A 14,430-nucleotide genomic window follows, 5' to 3' on the forward strand; every position below is an offset into this window, starting at 1 on the left:
CCTCTCTGTTCTCATAGTCCCCGACCCCAGTTGTTGATGGTTTCTCTCTCCGCAGACGGGTATCGCCTCGCCTCCTCCTGTCTGGTCCGACGTTCAGATGATCAGATGATATTTGCCACCGAAGATGTTTCTGGGATCGAAGAATGTGGGATCCACTTGGGAGCTGTTCAGGATAGCGGGTGAGTTTCCCACATTACCACCTCAAACTGGGATCACAGTTAGATTGATTACTACCGACATCTGTCATGCAAGACCTGATAAAGTGATTATAAGTTTCAGAAGGAGGGGCGGATGCTCCTTGGGGGAGGGAGTGGAGGGAGGACAGAGGGTGGAGAAGAACGATCATTCGGTGATCACTTCTATTCCAGGTATGATATCCGGACCCTCTTGTCCCACAGTCCACAGTCAATTGTTTAGACTTGCTGACATTACTCAACCTGCCTATCTGTCTCATTCCTGAGAGCTCCCTCCTCGCCATCTAAGATGCAGCCAATAACTAGTGCATCGGGAAGTTTATAGATGACGAATGAGCTGTGCCTAACCGCACATTCACAAACTCAGCGAGAGTACAGCAGTGGGCTATCGCACATTGCTGAAGTGTGCCTCCTTGATGGGCCGATGTGTGAAGTGATCTGTCTGGACGGCACCTAAGCCAAAACCTTTCACTTGTGAAACAATAATAAATTGGTTCATTATTATCATGAATACTGCGGTTCGCTGAAACTCTTATCTTGCACACTTCACACAGATCAATCGAGGCAGAATAAGGTAAAACAATAACAGAATGCAGAATAAAATGTTAAAAGTTTACAGTGAAAGTGCAGACAGACAATAAGGTGCAAGTGGTAAATGGTCCGTCTTATCCGATGAGGAGGCGAATCAATATCTGGTAATAGCGGAGCAGAAGCTGTCCGTGAGACTGGGGGTGTGATTCCCCTCCGACAGCACGGAGAGAAGAGAGAATGTCCGGGATGGACTGGGCACATTGACGTTGTTGGATGCTTTACTGGGGCAGCGAGAATCCGTCGTTTCTGTGCAGATCATCAATTGATTTGGTGAAGAGTTGTGTGGGAGAAAAAAACTGTGCCGGTGGAGTTTTATAGTGAAAAAGCCGTTGTGCTGGATGGGGCAATTCCATTCTCTCGCCCTCAAATATCTTGCTCGAACGGTAAGAAATGTCGTTATGATTGGAGACCTCTTGGGCTGCAGTGGTTAACCATGACGCCTGCTGTGCCTTGTCATGCCTTTCGCTCTCCACGAAGCCTTGCAGCACAGCCTTCTCGGCCGTTGGATCTTGGAGTTGATCTCATCCGCCCAGTCCGACAGAACTGGCTACGCACGTTGGGGTAGACGTATCCCTGTCTCAGCGGGGTTGGAAGTTCCCGGCTACCCTCACCTGGTTTAGCCCGCCTGTCGAAGCGGTGCACCGGGGTGTGGCCACTGTCGCATGCAAACAGTTACTTGCAACCACAGGTGAGAGTTGGGTGGACAGGTGGATGAAGTCGACAAGCTCGCCACCAGAGGAGCTACCCCTCCCTGGACACCCCATGCACCCCAGCGAAAATGCAGACAGAATCGATGGAAGGGGCTGGTTTCCGTTATGTCTTTGCAGCTCTGTGTGTTTTATAGGTTTCTATATGACTAGACGGCAGTAACGGAGCTTCTCTCTGTGTCTGACTCGAGGAGTGTTGTGACAGGACGGAGAAGAGGGAATTTCACTCTGTATTCTCCCCACACACAGGTGCTCTATCGCTGTTGCTCACTGCCCACTGCTTTAATCTCGACACAGCTGGGGCAACGATATCCCCCACCGGGAATGGGTCTGAGTTCGGTGATCGCGTGTTCCAGTTTGGAGACGATCAGAACAGCTGGTGAGTTTGGCGGGAATTGGGAGGGTGTGGGCAAGGGTCAGCGACAAGGAGAGAGGATGACTCTGTGGAGGGAACTTCACTCTGAGTCTGTGCGGGAGTGTGCAGTGGGACGGTGCAAAGTGAGCTTTCCTCTGTGTCTGACTCCCGGATTGGTGTGTGATGTATCACCCACTCTCCATGATTTGGACATGACGTCTCGTACTGCACTGTCTTAGGCAACTGAGCCGTCTGTGGACCTAGTTTCCTCAGGAGCCCTGGGTACCAAATGCTCTCACTTCATTTCCTGGGCACTGTGCAGAGACCCCATCAGTGTCTTTTGCTGACACCCCTGCATGACGCCCTCATTGAGGCTCTTGTCGCCTGGATAAACTGATCTTAGCAGGTCAGCTGATCCGGACAGGACCTCTCTGCCCTCTGTTGAGGACACACAGTATCCTCTTCTATGTTCGGCCCAATTAAGTACCTCCAGAATTTCCTCCCACGTCTCCCCATCACTTGAATACTGATCCCCAGTACTATTTCCGACTGCCATCCTCCGGTAAGGACGCAACGTTTTGTTGTTCTCCAGTCTTCTAGCACCTCAGCTGTAGCCAGGGAGGAATATAAATTCTGTGCCAGTTGTAAGACGATGCCTCCCTCACACTACCGCCCATCAAGATCACCAGGGGGGGTTTGTCGTCTGACTCTGGGAACCTATCCAATTGCTTCTTTGCCGTACCTCCTTCTCTCCTCGCTCTCCCCCTTATCTCTGCTGCCGTACCACACCATCCTCTCCCTTATTCATATCCAGTACCCCACTTCTCATCAATGCTCCCTCCCCTCCCAATCTATCCTTTCCTTCCTTCCCGCTCCCTCCTTTCCGCCTCTCCTACGGCTCTGCTTCCTTGCTGCTCCCTGCCCACGGTGCTGACTCCTTCCCTATCAGCGTTTCTTCCTTATCACCCTACCTGTGGCTCTCCCATCCGGCGAATAGCCCCAGTTTCCTCACTCCCTCCTCCGGTCCTTGCCTGCCTCCTGTCCTGCAATGCTCCCTCTCATTCCGCTCTCGGTACCTATCCCTCTGTACATCATTCCTCCACAGAGGTTTAAATCTCCGCAGTGCGCCCTCCTCCCTAACTTCCAACCCCATTCAACCACCCTCACTGCCCTTCCTTCTCCCTCTGTTCTTGCCACCGACCTTCTCGTTCCTCCCTCACTGCACCTCCAAATCTCACCATCGTCCCCTCCTCTCCACTCCTTACCTATTCACAGCTCCTCCCACTCAATCCTCTGCCCCCTCCCGTGATGGTCCTTCCTCTCTCCTCTTTACTTTCCTACTGTATTCACGTCCTCCCTCCTCTCTCATCCCTCAATGCCACTCCCCTCCTCCAGTCTCATCCTCACCGTCCTTCCCTCCCAACCCGCCTCTCCCACCCCTCCCGATCCTCTCATTCCTCCCTCTTCTGGTGCCCCGGAATTACGACTCTGCACCCCTTAACCTCTTCCGCAGGATCGGAGTGACGGGAAAGGACGAGATGGGAAGCGCCGTCTTACTCCGCTGCCCGGCCGGAGGCGGTGACTGCCACCCCACCAACGTCACTGGTGAATGATCCCTGAGGGCGAGTGGTAGCGACACCGTGAGGGGACAGTACAAGGGAAGGGAAGGAGGGGGCAACAGTAGGGGTAAGAAAGGCGAGGGTAAGTAAGCCGAGGGGATGAGAGCGAAGGGCCGGAACCGAGAGAAGTGAAGTGAGGGGAGAACAGGAAAAAGAGTGAGGGGAGAGGGAGGATGCGAAGAGAGGAGGGGAAGGGAGTGGTGGAGGGAATGCGGTAGAGGGAGTGGGGAGGAATTATGAAACGTGGAGGATTCAGGCGAGGGGCGAGAGAGGAAAGGAAGGGGTTAGTAGTTGGTCCTGCGGGTATTAGGGACCGAGGGAAGCAGGGAGGAAGAAGGAGAGAGAGGGGCAGGAGCCGGGAGCTCGGAAGGTGAAGAGGCAAAGGAAATGGGAGGAAGGGGAGAGGGGAGAAGCCGGGAAAGTGGAAAGCGGAGGATTGGATGATGGACTGGGAGGGAGCGGAGAGGAGAGGTTAGGGGAGAGAAGGGGAGGAAGATGGTAGACCAGTGGATGGAAAAAGGGGAAAGGGAGAGTTAGGGTAAGGGAATGTGCTGGAAAGGGGGAAGGGTGAGGGGAGGATGAGTGGAGATGTGTGGGAAGGGAACGGAGGTGGTAGGGGAGGGAAATTTTCTGCACGCTGTTCCCCTGACTGCTTCGCTAACGGCCATGTCTCTCGTTGTTCTCGCAGACTCCTTCAACAACTCCGCCGCGCTTTCAATGGACGCTTCGGGGCCAAACCTGGTGGTAGGTTCCTCACGTCCCGTCCTTTCTGTCCCTACCCTACATCGTCGCCTCTCACTCGCCCTCCCCTTTACAGCTTTACTTTGAACTTTGAACACTTCCTCCTTCACCCCCTAAGTAGCGACCTCTCTCTTTTCCCTGGCGCTTCGTCCCTCTTCAACCACATCCTGTCAGGATTCCATTCATCCCTCCTTCTTTCCTCTCCCTCCTTCCCTTTTCTACTCCCTCCAGCATACTAGCTCCCTCGCCCTCCACCCCTCCTAACTATTGCTTTTTTCCCGACCTGTCCATCCTCCCAACCCGCGCCTCTCCCTCCTTCGTGCTTAGCTGCCCCCAGATCCCGTGGCCCTCCGGTGTCTCTGGGGGTGGTACATCGAGAGCAGGAAGGCGAGGGGATGACTGGTGATTGGAGAGGGTGGGGAAGGCTGCTTCTCTGGGTAACACCCACTCTAGCCCTCCTTCCCTCTCTCTCCCTCTCCCCCTCTTTTTCCTCCCTCCCTCTCTCACACTCACTCTCTTTCCCCTCTTCCTCCCTCACTCTCTCCCTCCCTCCCCCTCTCTCACACACACTCACACGTTCTCTCTCACTCTCCGCTCTAGGTCTGTGATCCCAACACGGTGTTTGGATGCATGAGAAACACCTGGTTCCCAGGAAAGTGCATTCGGTTCGGAGAGCAGCTGGAACTGGAAGCTCCACTGGACATCGGAAAAATCGGTGAGGACAGGGGAGAAGAGGGGCGGGTCAAGGGTGGAGGGTGAGACGAGGAATGGGCAGGGGTGAGGAGGGAGGGGAATGCCCAGTGGAGCTTCCTGTTCCGGAGGGTTGGGCGTGGAGAGAGAGCAAGGGGGTGAGGAGAGCAAGAGGAGTAGGAGGGGTGTGGAGAGAGGACATATTATGCGGAGAGATGATGAGAAAGAGAGAGGAAGGTGGAATGGGAGAAATAGAATTGCAAGGACGAAGAGAGGGGGAGGGGAGAAGTTTACTTTATTGTCACCAAACAATTGATACTACAGCGTACAATCATCACAGTGAAATTTGTTTCTGCGCTTCGCGCTCCCTGGAGTACAAATCGAAATAAAAATTTAAATTATAAATCATAATTAGAAAACTGAAAAGGGATAGTAAGGTGGTGCAAGTCAGGTCCGGATATTTGGAAGGCCCGGCCCAGATCCGGGTCAGGATCCGTTCAGCAGTCCTATCACAGTTGGAAAGAAGCTGTTCCCAAATCTGGCCGTACGAATCTCCATGCTCCTGAACCTTCTCCCGGAGGGAAGTGGGAAAAAAATTGTGTTGGCTGGGTGGGTCGTGTCCTTGATTATCCTGGCAGCACTGCTCCGACAGCGTGCGGTGTAAAGTGAGTCCAAGGACGGAAGATTGGTTTGTGTGATGTGCTGGGCTATGTTCACGGTCTTCTGCAGCTTCTTCCGGTCTTGGACAGGACAACTTCCATACCAGGTTGTGATCCACCCTGGAAGAATGTTTTCTACGGTGCACCTATAAAAATTAGTGAGGGTTTTAGGGGACAGGCCAAATTTCTTCAGCTTTCTGAGGAAGTAAAGACGCTGGTGGGCTTTCATGGCAATGGACTCTGCTTGGTTAGACCAAGTCAGGTCATTTGTGATATTCACCCCGAGTAACTTAAAGCTTTTGACCTGTTCCACCTGCGCACCACCGATGTAGATGGGGTCGTGCGGTCCACCGCTCCTTCTGAAGTCAACAACCAATTCCTTCGTCTTGCTGAAGTTGAGGGATAGGTTAAAGGGAAGGGAGAAGGAAAGAACGAAGAGGGAAAGACGGGCAACTAAAAGAGAAGGAATGGGAAAGGAGAGAGTGGATTAATGAGAAGAGAGGAGGAGAGTGAGGTATGGGGCTGAGAAAGGGTTAGGAGAGGGAGGAAGGAGAGAGGAGTGGTGTAAGATAGAGGAAGGTGAAGGGGAGACGTTTGCGGAGTGAGAAGGAATGTTTATAGACAATAGACAATAGACAATAGGTGCAGAAGTAGACCATTCGGCCCCTCGAGTCTGCACCGCCATTCTGAGATCATGGCTGATCATTCACTATCAATACCCAGTCCCTGCCTTGTCCCCATATCCCTTGATTCCCCTATCCATCAGATATCTATCCAGCTCCTTCTTGAAAGCATCCAGAGAATTGGTCTCCACCGTCTTCCGAGGCAGTGCATTCCACACCTCCACAACTCTCTGGGAGAAGAAGCTCTTCCTCAACTCTGTTTTAAATAACTGACCTCTTATTCTCAATCCATGCCCTCTGGTACTGGACTCTCCCAACATCTGGAACATATTTCCTGCCTCAATCCTATCAAATCCTTTAATTATCTTAAACGTTTCAATCAGATTCCCTCTCAATCTCCTCAATTCCAGCGTGTACAAGCCCAATCTCTCCAATCTCTCTGCGTAAGACAGCCCTGCCATCCCAGGAATCAACCTAGTGAATCTACGCTGCACTTCCTCAATTGCCAGAATGTGCTTCCTTAAACCTGGAGACCAAAACTGTACACAATATTCCAGGTGTGGTCTCACCAGGGCCCTGTACAAATGCAAAAGAACATCCTTGCTCTTGTATTCAATTCCCCTTGTAACAAAGGCCAACATTCCATTTGCCCTCTTCACTGCCTGTTGCACTTGCTCATTCACCTTCATTGACTGGTGAACTAGGACTCCTAGGTCTCTTTGCATTTCTCCCTTACCTAACTCGACACCGTTCAGACAATACTCTGCCCTCTTGTTCCAGCTTCCAAAGTGGATAACTTCACATTTATTCACATTGAATGACATCTGCCAAGTATCTGCCCACTCACTCAGCCTATTCAAGTCTCCCTGTATTCTCCTAACGTCCTCTTCGCATGTCACACTGCCACCCAGTTTAGTATCGTCAGCAAACTTGCTGATATAGTTTTCAATGCCCTCATCTAAATCATTGACATAAATCGTAAAGAGCTGTGGTCCCAATACAGAGCCCTGTGGTACCCCACTAGTCACCTCCAGCCAGTCTGAGAAACACCCATTCACTGCTACCCTTTGCTTTCTATCTGCCAACCAGTTTTCTATCCATGTTGAAACCCTACCCCCAATGCCATGAGCTCTGATTTTACTCACCAATCTCCTATGTGGCACCTTATCGAATGCCTTCTGAAAATCTAGGTACACAACATCTACTGGCTTACCCTCGTCTAACATCCTTGTTACACCCTCAAAAAACTCCAACAGATTAGTCAAGCATGATTTGCCCTTGGTAAATCCATGCTGGCTCGGCCTAATCCTATTTCTGCCATCTAGATGTGCCACTATTTCGTCCTTAATAATGGACTCAAGCATCTTCCCCACGACTGACGTTAGGCTAACAGGGCGATAGTTCTCCGTTTTCTCCTTCCCTCCCTTCTTGAAAAGTGGGACAACATTAGCCACTCTCCAATCTTCAGGAACTGATCCTGAATCTAAGGAACATTGGAAAATGATTACCAATGCATCCGCAATTTCCTGAGCCACCTCTTTTAGAACCCTCGGATGCAGACCATCTGGACCCGGGGATTTATTAGCCTTCAGTCCTACCAGTCTACTCATCACAGTTTCTTTCCTAATGTCAATCTGTCTCAATTCCTCTGATATCTTATGACCCTGGCCCATCCATACATCTGGGAGATTGCTTGTGTCCTCCCTGGTAAAGACAGATCTAAAGTATGCATTAAATTGCCATTTCCCTGTTTCCCATAACAATTTCTCCCAATTCATTCTTCAAGGGACCAACATTGTTCTTAACTATCTTCTTTCTCTTCACATAGCTAAAAAAGCTTTTGCTATCCCCTTTTATATTCCTGGCTAGACTGAGCTCATACCTGATTTTTTCTCTCCGTATTGCTTTTTTAGTTAAGATCTGCTGTTCCTTAAAACTTTCCCAATCATCTGTATTCCCACTCATCTTAGCCCTGTCATACTTCTTTTTCTTTAATGCTATACAATCTCTGACTTCCTTTGTCAACCACTGTGGCCCCTTCCCCCTCTTTGAATCCTTCCTTCTCATTGGAATGAACTGTATTTGCATCTTTTGTATTATGCCCAAGAATATCTGCCACTGACAGGGCATCCGCCCATTTAACTTTGGCCAGCTCATCCCTCATGGCTCCGTAGTCTCCTTTATTTAATTGCAACACTGACACCTCTGATCTGCCCCTATCCCTCTCAAATTGTAGATAAAAACTTATCATGTTATGATCACTACTTCCTAATGGCTCCTTTACTTCAAGATCACTTATCAATTCCTGTTCATTACACATCACCAAGTCCAAAATAGCCTCGTTCCTGGTTGGCTCAAGCACAATCTGTTCCAAAAATACATCCCTTAGACACTCCACAAACTCCCTATCCTGGGAGTTTATGAGTGAGAGTTTAGGATGGATTGAGGGTAAAGAGGTAGATGGGGAGAGGAACTAGGGAGAAGGGAGTACGGACATGACAGTAATGCCCTCCCTCGGTGCGACGCTCTCTACTTATGACAACTCCCGAGGTGCTGAGTTCCTCACCGTCCTTCCCTCTCACATCCTCTGCCGCTCTCCCCCTCTCTGACAGAGTGTATCCCTGAGATGCTAGATGTGGTCTTTCTCTTCGATGGGTCCAACAGTCTCAGCAAAATAGACCTAGAAGCGAACAAAAAGTTCATGTTGAAGATGATGGAACAATCGGACGCTGGCATGCAGGTTGGTGACGGGGCGGGGTTCACGTCAGGGGTGGGGTGGAACGAGAGGAGTTGGGTGTGAAGTTGAGGGAGGTCCGGCAGGGGTATTAGTTTGGAGCTTGACACAGACTGTGAAGAGAGCATGGGGCAGTGGGGGTAAATTTCGGGACTGACACGTGACTGTGGCGAAAGAGCGAGACGGTGGGATTAGTTTGGGACTGACATGGGCCTGCGGGAGAGAGGCAGGTCAATGGGGCTAGTTCAGCAGATACACAGGACTGGGCAACTGTTTCTGTCTTCACTGAAGCCTTCTTCACTCTCCAGTTTGCCATCGTTCAATACTCCGCCATGGTCAGAACGGAACTGAGCTTTGCAACGTTCCAGGCCCAACGAAAGAATCTGGGTGAGATCGTGAGTCGCATCCAACTGATGGAGAGTTCGACCTTTACCGGAACTGGGATCGATTATACCATGTAACTACTCCGTGTGCAGGAGTGCGTGACGGCAGGGTTAGAGGGAGCCCCACTCTGTGTCCGACGCCGGGGGTGGAGGGGAGAGAGGAGTGTGATGGGACGGTGTAAAGTTAGCCTCACTCTGTGTCCGACCCCGGGGATAGGGGGAAGAGGGGAGTGTGCTGGGACGGTGTAAAGTTAGCCTCACTCGGTGTCTGGCCCCAGAAGTGTGTAGTGGGACGTGTAAATGTTGTTTCACTCTGTGTCTTAACCTTGGAGTGTGTAATGGGACAGTATAGAAGTTACTGCACTCTGTGTCTGACCCCGGGAGTGTCTGATGGGACGGTGTGGAGGGAGCTTCACTCTGTGTCTGACCCCTGGAGTGTGTGATGGGACGGTGTGGAGGGAGATTCAGTCTGTGTCTGACCCCGGGAGTGTGTGATGGGACGGTGTGGAGGGAGCTTCACTCTGTGTCTGACCCCGGGAGTGTGTGATGGGACGGTATGGAGGGAGTTTCACTCTGTGTCTGACCCCGGGAGTGCGTTATGGGACGGTGTGGAGGGAGTTTCACTCTGTGTCTGACCCCGGGAGTGTGTGATGGGACGGTGTGGAGGGAGTTTCACTCTGTGTCTGACCCCGGGAGTGCGTAATGGGACGGTGTGGAGGGAGCTTCACTCTGTGTCTGACCCCGGGAGTGTGTGATGGGACGGTGTGATTCAATACCTCCCTCTCTCAACCACAAAAACATTAGATTTTTTTTTCCCTGGAGAACTGTGATGCCACTGGAAAGAAGGCGGCTTTTATTTAAATTAAGGGAGGGGCTTCTGAGGGTGTGTGTGTGTGAGAGAGAGATGGGGGGAGAGAGATAGAGTGAGAGGAAGGGATGGGGAAATGGAGAACGTATGATGCATACCCACTGGAATCAAGAGAGGGGAAAGAATGGCCTTTCCTCCTCCTATCTCTAATGTGACACTCCTCCCTCCTGTGCTCCGCAGATCTTCTGTGTTTACGGAGGAGGATGGGGCAAGAAAAGGGGCAGCGAAGCTCCTGATTGTGATCACGGATGGAGAGACCACACAGGGAGACCTCAGTCTGTCGCAGGTCATCCAGAAGGCTAAGGACAAACAGATCACTCGCTGTGCAATTGGGGTAGGTATCCCCCCTGTATGTACGTGGGTGGGATGGGTGTGGGACGGAGGTGAAGATCCGTGTGGCACAGGCATGGGGTCTGCATGTGGAAGAGGGATTCTCAGTGTGGGAGGTAGAGCGAGATCGGTGAGGGACAAAGAGGATATCTCCGTGAGGGAAGGCGCGGGAATCGCTAACGTAAATATACCCAAAGATTTGGTCTTCGCAGCCTTTGTCGCAACGAATCCTGCGATCTGGCGGAAGAAATTCGTCGTCGTTGGCCCTAAAAGGCCCTCCTTCATTCTGAGGCTGAAACCTTCGGAGCTGATATCCTCACAGTAATGAAAACATCCTCTCTGTGTCCGCTTTATCCAGGCCATTAAGTATTTGGGAGGATTCAATGAGATTCCATCCCTGCCGTGAAAATCGATTTCTCCTTCCGGTGAACAAATTCCCCTTCCCTTCCTTTAATCCCCACTCCCAACCTTCACTTCTTCTCACCTGCCTATCACTTCCCCCTGGGTCCCTTCCTCTTTCCATTTCTCCTATGGTCCACTCTCCTCTCCTATCAGATTCTTTCTTCTCCAGCTCTGGACTTTCCCCACCCAGCTGGCTTCACCTACCACGTTACCGCCAGCCTTTTTCCCCTCCCCTGCCCCACCTTTTTAAATTCAGTCATCTTCACCCTTCCGTCTCAGTTCTGAAGAACCAAAATGTCGACTGTTTATCATTTTCCATAGATGCAGCCTGACTGCTGAGTTCCTCCAGCATTTATGTGTGTTATGTGCATTTTCATTAATCCTACTCGCCAAGACTATCTCGTGTTCCTTTCTAGCTGTCTCAAGTCTCTTCTTAACCTTCGTTCTGGCTACCTTTTAACTCTCCGGAGCCTTGTCTGTTGTGTGCTTCCTAAACCTTCAGTGACCTCAAGTGCTGCGAGGTAATGTTACAACTCTATAAAACAAGTCTGGCCACGCTTGGAGTGTTGTTTGCATTTGTGGTCGCCCCATTATAGGAAAGATGTGAAAACTTTGGAGAGGGTGCAAAGCAGATTTACCAGGATGTTGCCTGGTAACAACTCTTAAGGGGATTGATTGAGCAAAGTTCAAGATTCAAGTTTAGTTATCACATGCACATCAAAACAGACAACGAAGTTCGTCCCTCGCGTTTACGTAGCCGACAAATCTGAGGATGTGCCGGGGCAGTCCGCAAATGTCGCTATACATTCCGGCGTCAATATAGCATGCTCACAATACTTGGTAGAACAACACAGATCAACCAGACACACACCTGTTCGTCCATCGTCGTCGATGAAAGATGATGGTGTCCAGACTAGAGCTTAATTTGGATTTAAGTGAGGGAGACACACACACACACACACACACACACACACACACACACACACACACAAAACACCCAAACAAAAAAACACGTTCCATTCTTTCTTACCCACGCACATACACAGACCTGTAACCCCAGACCCCAATCCGTATACTTCGACATTGACCCTCCAGCTTCAGAGTCGAACCCCAATGAGTAGATATTAGGCTTTCGATACCCCAGCAAACCCACAGACATTCACAGACCCGGTACTCCGACCTATGTGCCTCTACTTCCAATTCGATGGCCTCGATCGTTCCATTGAAACAGGACCGCCGATCACCGTACTCAGGCGTCGAACTCCGAACTCGTCAATGACGGACCCAGAAATTCTAGTCTTCGAACTCCGTTCTCATCGATTCCCGAACCCATTTGGCTCCAGCAGCATTGGACTTCACTTCTCCAGCAGCATGGAACTCGCACTCCGTAGCCCGCCGGCGATTCGCTGCTGGGGGGACCACCGACTTTCGTCCACGCTGGTCCGTCAGCCCAATATCCGGTTAAACATTCCGTCTCTGTACGGGGATATCCCATGTCTGCGTTGCGCCGGCGTTCTTCAGACGTGTAGCGGAGATTAAGGAACCAAAACTCCGGCAACACCTCTAATTCCTCTCATTCCCCCACGTAACGGTCCCCAGAATCCTAACACGATCCTTAACTCCACTTTCTATCCTCCCCAAAAATCCCCTGAACCACAGAACAAAACAGGAAAGAACAATTACATGTCAGCGGCGACCACAACAGAGCATCGGAGCAAAAGCCACGGATTTTCTCGTTGGGGAGAAGGAAGACGAGAGGCGACTTGATAGAGATGTATAAGATGATAAGAGCAGATAGATAGAGTGGACAGCCGGTACCCTTTCCCCCGGGGGGCATAATTTAAAGGTGCTTTATAGAATGTATAGGGGAATGTCAGAGGTAAGTTTTTTTTACACAGGGCGTGGTAAGTGCATGGAACGCCCTGCCGTTGCTGGTGGTCGAGACAGATACATTGGTGACATTTAAGAGACTCTTCGATAGGCATGGATGAAAGGAAGATTGAGTGAAGGGTTACCTTTATACTGAAGAAGCTTAAAAGTTCGGCACAACGAATACAGTACCAGGCTGTTCAGTTCTATGTGCTGTGCTTTCCTCATCTCACCCGACCATCCTGTTAATGCCTCAATGGAACAAACATCCAAATTCCACGAAGATACTCCTTAAACAAACTCCACATTTCCGTTGTTCATTTCCTTGACAGCATCTGCTCCCAATTGACACTCACAAGTTCCTGACTGATTCGTCCTCCCCCAGTTAAATATTTTCACATGTCGTCTGTTCTTATCCTTGTAAATGCCATGGAGTTGTGGTCACTGACTCCAAAATGTCACCCGACCTGGTTAATTGCCTAGTAACAGATCACAGTATAATCCGTACTCGAGTCGGCCTGTTTACATATTGTGTCAAGGATCTTTCCTGGATGCATCTACAAATTCCATCTCTTCTAATCCTCTCCCTATAGAGGTGTTAATCAATATTAGGGAAGTTGAAGTCACCCATTACTATAGCCCTGTTATTTTTCATCTTTCCCAACACAAATTCTGCAGATGCTACAAAATTGAGCAACACATACGAACTGCTGGGGGGACTCAACAGATTAGGCAGCATCTATTGAGGGGGATTAAGAGATGAATTTTCATGAAGATTTGAAAGGAATGGGCGGGTCAGAATAAGAGGGTGCGGGAGGGGGAGTACAAGTTCGGATGCGTCGTGTATGGATATAGGAAGGGGAGGTGCTGCCAGATGATCGGTGGAAGAGAGAAAGGGAAGAAGAAGTCTGATAGAGGACAGTTGACTTTGGGAGAAATGGAAGGAGGAAGGCCGCCAGCGGGAGGTAATGGACAGATGAGGAGAAGAGAGGGGGTGAAAGGGTAACCAGCCACAGTAATGAACAATGAAGCAAAGGATGAAGGGGCAGAAATTAGTGGAAGTTGGAGAAATTGATGTTCATACCGTCAGGTTAGAGGCTACTCAGACGGAATCTGAGATGTTGCTTCTCTGACGTGAGCTTGGCTAGAGGAGGCCATGCACGGGCATATCGGAATGAGAATAGGAAGTCGAATCGAAATGGTTTGCCACCGGGAGATCCTGCCTTTTGTGGCATCCGTAGCTGTGGCATCGGATGACCAGGAGAGACTCGCAGGTGTAGTGTTGCCTCACCTGGAATTACTATTTGGAGCCCTGAATGGTGGTGAGAAAGGAGATGTAGGGGCACGTCACTCCTGCTGGGGTAAGTGCCAGGCAAAGATCAGTGGTGAAGGAAGGGTGATCCCTACGAAATATGAAGGACGGCGGAGGGAAAGCTATGCTTAGTTGTAGGATCACGTTGAAGATGCTGGACTCTTCTCCCATCATACTAAACAGATAGAGATCCCTATGTTCTTACCTACCACCTCTGGAGCCTCAGTATCTAGCACAGCGTTCTCCAGTAGATAATCCCGTCATGATAGCCTTCCTTTCTGCAGCTGTGACACTATCCCTGATTAGTATTGCCATTCCTCTCCCCTATGAAACTGACACTGTGAGCTGGTTTC

General features: G+C 50.4%; 1 protein-coding gene across 4 annotated transcripts in view; it reads left to right on the forward strand.

The window, feature by feature from the left end:
• LOC132382878 (integrin alpha-M-like) overlaps nt 1-14,430 on the forward strand; it is a 78,416-nt gene that overhangs the window by 31,192 nt on the left and 32,794 nt on the right. For all 4 annotated transcript variants that reach the window (XM_059953377.1, XM_059953375.1, XM_059953378.1 and 1 more), the window contains exons 2-9: nt 56-179; nt 1,742-1,871; nt 3,361-3,452; nt 4,155-4,210; nt 4,808-4,922; nt 8,792-8,919; nt 9,222-9,370; nt 10,345-10,498. In XM_059953377.1, coding sequence (XP_059809360.1) covers nt 125-179; nt 1,742-1,871; nt 3,361-3,452; nt 4,155-4,210; nt 4,808-4,922; nt 8,792-8,919; nt 9,222-9,370; nt 10,345-10,498 — 879 coding nt within the window. In that variant the 5' untranslated portion in view covers nt 56-124. The remainder of the gene's footprint in view (nt 1-55; nt 180-1,741; nt 1,872-3,360; nt 3,453-4,154; nt 4,211-4,807; nt 4,923-8,791; nt 8,920-9,221; nt 9,371-10,344; nt 10,499-14,430) is intronic.

This window comes from Hypanus sabinus, chromosome 29, assembly GCF_030144855.1.
Source record: "Hypanus sabinus isolate sHypSab1 chromosome 29, sHypSab1.hap1, whole genome shotgun sequence".
Lineage (NCBI taxonomy): Eukaryota > Metazoa > Chordata > Chondrichthyes > Myliobatiformes > Dasyatidae > Hypanus > Hypanus sabinus.